At 43.6% G+C, this 6000-nt stretch overlaps 1 protein-coding gene across 1 annotated transcript in view; it reads left to right on the top strand.

The window, feature by feature from the left end:
- The window catches only part of LOC125305447 (Wilms tumor protein 1-interacting protein), a 40179-nt gene that overhangs the window by 24436 nt on the left and 9743 nt on the right, over window positions 1-6000 (top strand). The window contains exon 5 of the mRNA XM_048260159.1: window positions 1097-1227. Coding sequence (XP_048116116.1) covers window positions 1097-1227 — 131 coding nt within the window. The remainder of the gene's footprint in view (window positions 1-1096; window positions 1228-6000) is intronic.

Below are 6000 nucleotides of genomic sequence, written 5' to 3'. Positions count from 1 at the left end.
CACACAATGCCTTATTCTCACACACAGAGCCTATATCTTTCTAATTTTCCTCCTCATCTCTGTCTCTCTGTCACACACACAAACACACACGCACGCATGCACACACACAAACTAGCACACATGCAGGTAAAGTAAGGACACAATCCTTTGGAGGAGAGGCCTCTGTTCATTTTCAGCCTACATACTCCAAACAGCGATTTCCTTTACATGACACCCCCACCCCATGTTTTTACATTAGCAGAGGAAATAGCACACAGTCTCCACTGAACAGCCACAGTCTCCACTGAACAGCCACAACCCTCCGCAAACCAGATCAATGTCCCTTTGTTCAGTGAGGTGGCCCTACAGATGTGTTTTTCTGCCACAAGCTCTTAACACTGGAATGTGGGGGACAGTGCAAGAGGACGATACAGCTGGATGGCATATCCGTCCACACGCATGCACGCACACCACACGCGCTCACACACACACACACACACACACACACACACACACACACACATTTCTCATTAGTAGGGAAGGGGGTGAAAGGGTGGGCTGAGATGGCTAGGGGGGAGGAGGGGGAGGAGGGGGAGGGGTGGAGGGCAGAGTTGAGTGTTGGATAGAGAGGAGAGTGTGGAAAGGGTGGGGGCTCTGTCTGGATATTTCCACACATGCATACACGCATGCGCACACACACACACACACACACACACACACACACATTACATACATACATACACACACACACACACACACACACACACACACACACACACACATTACATACATACACACACACACACACACACACACACACACACACACACACACACACAGGTCTATTTACAGATACATGCACACACACACAACACACACACACACACACACACTTGCACACCTCAGATATAAAAAAGAGCAATGGTGTTGTTGTGGTTGTGTGTGCTCTATAATGTGTGTTATATTTGTATATGTTTAAATGGTTGATTTCCTAACTACCACTGCACTTCTCTCCCATCATTCAGACACAGGGCACAGTGGTTGTATTTGGTTGTTTCTGGTGTATGATCGGTATTCTCTACCCCCAACACACACACACTGTATACACACTGCTCAGATCCTGCAGGCCCTGGGTAAGTCTTACCATCCCGGCTGCTTCCGCTGCGTCATCTGCAACGAGAGTCTGGATGGAGTCCCCTTCACCGTGGACACAGAGAACAAGATCTACTGCGTCAAAGACTACCACAGGTATGTTTGTGTCTGTGTGTGTGTGTTTAGCACTAAAGTCTTCCAGCAACCTGTTTTTTGTCCACTGCATCACTTTTTCTACAAAATGAATAAAAAAGTACAGTATATATATATATATATATATATATATATATATATATATATATATGTTAACTCAAGGGGCAATCACAATAACACCATCAATATTGTATAGACTACACCAGGGTAGGAATTTCACAGCGGCCATGACGGCCATGGCCGCCGTGAGCCCCTTTATGCTAACCCGTGGAGCCCCTTTGAAAATCATAGGTTTACAGGCCACGGTGGCCTTGGTGCCCCTTCTTTCAATATTCTGCTCTGTGTCCTACTGATAGCGATTTTTTATTTAGCCTGTGGCCTGTCATAATCTTAGCATTCACAGCAAATTAATTTAGTCTTTTACGCAGTGGAGAAAGTGACAGCAAGAAAGTGCGTCCAAATTCACCCATTCTTCTCAGTTGAACTACTCTGAAGTAGCCTATTCATCACACAGACATCACAAGTATCACATGAAAGAGCTTTTTTCTCACCTTTTAAACGATGTTAGCCGATAATTGCTGTGTTGAACGGTTCACAGAAAAGTAAATAATATAATTCAATTTAATCATACATTCTACTGAAGGTTTTAAGGCCCATGATCTCCCTACCCATTCATCTCGGTGGAATACTTCACGAACCCTTCTTTTAACACATGACAAACCTAAACAGCAGACCTTACCGAACTCCCCTGAACAGTTAGCTGTTTCAGAGTAATCCAGTTGAATTTGCAGTAAATTTCGACATGCATGGATGTCTCCAAATTTGGGCTTTAAGTTTTACAATGTGTTTAAATTGTTCCACATGATTTCATAACGGGCCAAATACAAAATAAATGTTACAAATATCGCCTAGATATTGATAAATCAGAGGACAGCTGACTAAGAGTTTGTGAAAGTAGCCTTAATGATCAAAAAATGCTAAGCATGCATCTAGGCTATTTGAGTTTCTTAAAGCTGAGCTGTGCTACATTTAAATTGTTCAATACATGATTTCATAGCAGGCCAAATATAAAATAAATTTTATATATAGCCTAGATATCTGTTTTTATTAGATGATCAGATGATTTACAGTTATATGTAATATGTCACGTTTCATGTTTGTACATGTTTCATACAGTGATGCAGGTCTACTGCAGTGAATAGGCTAAATACAACTTTGATCATTTTTATAGCCTACTACTGTATAGTTAACTTTGGCCTTGGTGCCCTGACATGTGGCCTTTGTGCCCCCCACCAAATATGCCCAACTGAAGGCCAAGTGGCCTTGCCCCCAGAATGGTGAAATTCCCAGCCTGGGCTACACATGTTTAGCCTTAGGGCCCGTCCACACGGAGACGCTTTTTGGGTTAAACGCACAGGTTTTGCTTCGTCTTGGCCGAGCGTCCAAACGAATCCTGTAAACGCACTGCCCTAAACCAAGACTTTTTTGAAACCTGGTCCCAGAGTGGAAAAATCTGAAACCGTGAGCCCTTTTTGAATTCGTTTGGACAGCTTAAACCAAGATATCCTACTTACGTTATCGATGATGTCATCGCCACACCTCAGCTGCCCTGGACTTGACACTTATAGTATTGCCTAACAATACTAGTTTTCATACATGGCATTACCTCACGATTACACCCGTAAGATAAATATCACAACTGGAAAGGCGATAGCCTTGGTGGACTTGGTGGACTGAACACTGTTTTTCCCGGTGTTTTTTATGCATTCTAGCTACTGTCTGTGACGCGAGAGAACTTAAGTTATTAGGGAAGTGCGGTGTAAGTTTACATTAATTTGTGCATAGTGCCAGTGTCATTCATTTATTTTACATGCCTTACAATATATATACATGCATTCACCGTCTAGTGAAGTCAGATGACCATACAAAGATGCTTAGAACTCATGTTAAGCCGATAGCGCACTGAATGCGAATGCACGATTTGATGCAGGCAAAAGTATTGACTGTTACTAACGAAGGTTTTATAACAATATTATAAATGTGGCGACGGAATAGCCTAGAACTTGGGTAGGCCTTGTGTTTAGTAGCCTAATTGCGGTGATAGCCAAAACTAATGTGAATCGCGGACTATCCTACAACCAAAGAAAGTAAAGGAGATTATTTGTAGCCTACCTGCGTTAGCCAAATAAAGGACGGGACTGCACCCTTCACAAACCGTAAAAATGAAGTTTATTAGTTTTACAGTTGACTACAGTTGACAGTTCACCATCAGTCCACACAAACAATTCTGGTTTCCTTTGCACTAGCCATTTCTGTCAGAGCCTATTCTGTCTGTTTGTAAAGCCTACACTTGAAAGGTTATGCGCCTGGGATATGAAGTAACGTGTTGAGTAGGTGTTGAGATGGATCCGTTTGGACGCAAATATTCTTGATACGGTTCCAGGGAAGACGGAGGAAAAAAAGATCGGTTTGGTACGTGTGGACTAGGCCTTATACTGTGTAGGTTTGTATACAAATATTTAACCTCATACCATGTGTTTATGTGTGATCTGACTTTATGTGCCCAGCCCACTACTGATTGCACATACAGAGTTACAAAGTTCCAGTCCAATGAATTTGTTTGAACAAGATACAGTACAAAGTGCATACAGAGGAAACCAAATACATAGCCACAGTAGCAAGGGAATAAAATAACTCCTTAGCATATGTACAGTACTGCAGACGTCTGATAGAAATGATCAACACTCCAGAACTAACAATGGACCTTATGCACGAAAGGCTCTTCAGCTCATTTGTTTCCGTTGAAGAGTTAGCTGTGTTGAAGAGTTAGCTGTGTTGAAGAGTTAGCTGGTATTTTCTGTTATATTCTGCTCCTTACATGTTCACTCCAACAATGAAAATATTGTTTGCCCAATAATAACAATTTTAACGCAAACATAAATCGTGTGATTCACTAAGTGCAACAGCCAACCGGGTCCGTGTAGACAGTAATTGCATTAACAATAGAGGCAGGCTCAAACACACCTGGCTCCACTGGAAACAAATTAGCTACCTGGAGAGCCTTTTGTGCATACGGTCCATTGGAATCAGAACTCAGGATTCAGAACTGTGTTGCACACAGGTGGTAATTATTATGCAGTTATGGTTCGGCTCTGGGAATGCTGTTGTGTTAGCTGTTGTTGTGAGCTATTTGGAAAGCTCTTGGGTGGGTGGGGGATATGCCCCCTGTGTGCCCCCCTGGGGGACACTGTGTTTACACTGACAGGGAGCTTTTGTTGCTGAAACAAAGTGCAACAAGAGAAACATGGGGGACCCCCTCGGAGTGTTCAGATTGACATTATGTTGTGACAGCAGAGCAGAGCTTAGCCTGCTGTCCCCACAGGGATGTCAAATGGGTGGTGGGAGGTGTGTGTGTGTGTGTGTGTGTGTGTTTGCATGTGAATGTGAATAAGTAGAGGGGAAGAGAGAAGGAAGGAGAGAGAGGACAGGAAAGGAAAGTAGAAACTAGAAAGACAGGGGTCCACGGGTCACAGAATGTGGAGTGTTGTCCCAACTAGTCTCAGTCTCTCTTCTCTCTCTCTCTCTACTCTTACTCACACACACACACACACACATACACATACACACTTCTTTCTCTGCCCCCTCTCTCTCTCTCTCACACACACACACACACACACACACACACACACACACACACACACACACACCCTGTGAGAATAGCATTTCCTCATAGGCTAGTTATGAGCCAACACTGATGACATATTGTCATATAGTCTTGTGGGAGCCTTGCACACAATGGTGATCATGAGGTGCATCTAAAGTGTTGTACATTCATAGCTGAGCTCAGAATATGCTTTAAAGTATGCTGGCAGTTACACACTCACATATAATTACTGTGAGGATGAATTCTGTTGTGGAAGTAAAACAAACAGTTCTACACATATAATGGTGCTTCAGTTCTAATTCAGGCTACTTGAAAGCAAGCTTTCAGTGTGTTGTTCTTTCACATATTTCTGCTTTTTGATCAGGGGCCGAGAAGGATTTATGAGTGTTTTTGCATGTGTGTGTGTGTGTGTGTGTGTGTGTGTTGGTTTGTATATGTGTAGGGGTGTGTGTGTGTCTTGCTGTCTTTGCATTCGGAAAAGAAGGTGTCAGACAATCAGGTGTCGTCCATGTGTGGACATCCGATCCTTTTGTTCTCCTCACAGCACTTTTCCTTCTCTTTTCTGGGGACTGCAGAACTCAAGAGTCACAGTCCACGCCAGCACATCTGCTAAGCTGGCTTCACATCTCTTCCACTCAGACACACACACACACACGCACACACACGCGCACACACACACACACACACACACACACACACACACACACACACACACACACACACACACACACACACACACACGCACACACACACACACACACACCTCTTTTTCTCTCCCTCTCTAGTCTTGCCTTGGCGTATACATCTGTGACAGCATTTCAAAAGAGGGAGCGACTTAAAGAGAGGGTGAAACAGAAAGAGAGAGAGAGAGAGAGAGAGAGAGAGTGTAGCGAACGCAGTGGACAGATTTAAACACATGGTCGTCCATTCTGCTCCTGTAATCTTGCAGCCCTCATTGTGGTCTCAGTGGTTTTTGGTGTGTAGGTGTGTGTGTGTGTGTGTGTGTGTGTGTGTGTGTGTGTGTGTGTGTAGGTGTGTGTGTAGGTGTGTGTGTGTGTGGGTGTGTGTGTGGTATTGTGTGTGTGTGTGTGAGTGTGTGTGTAGGTGTGTGT

Source organism: Alosa alosa, chromosome 13, assembly GCF_017589495.1.
Source record: "Alosa alosa isolate M-15738 ecotype Scorff River chromosome 13, AALO_Geno_1.1, whole genome shotgun sequence".
NCBI classification, from domain to species: Eukaryota; Metazoa; Chordata; class Actinopteri; order Clupeiformes; family Clupeidae; genus Alosa; species Alosa alosa.
The sequence above is the reverse complement of the archived record's forward strand: the minus strand, read 5'-3'. Positions and strand labels throughout refer to the sequence as shown.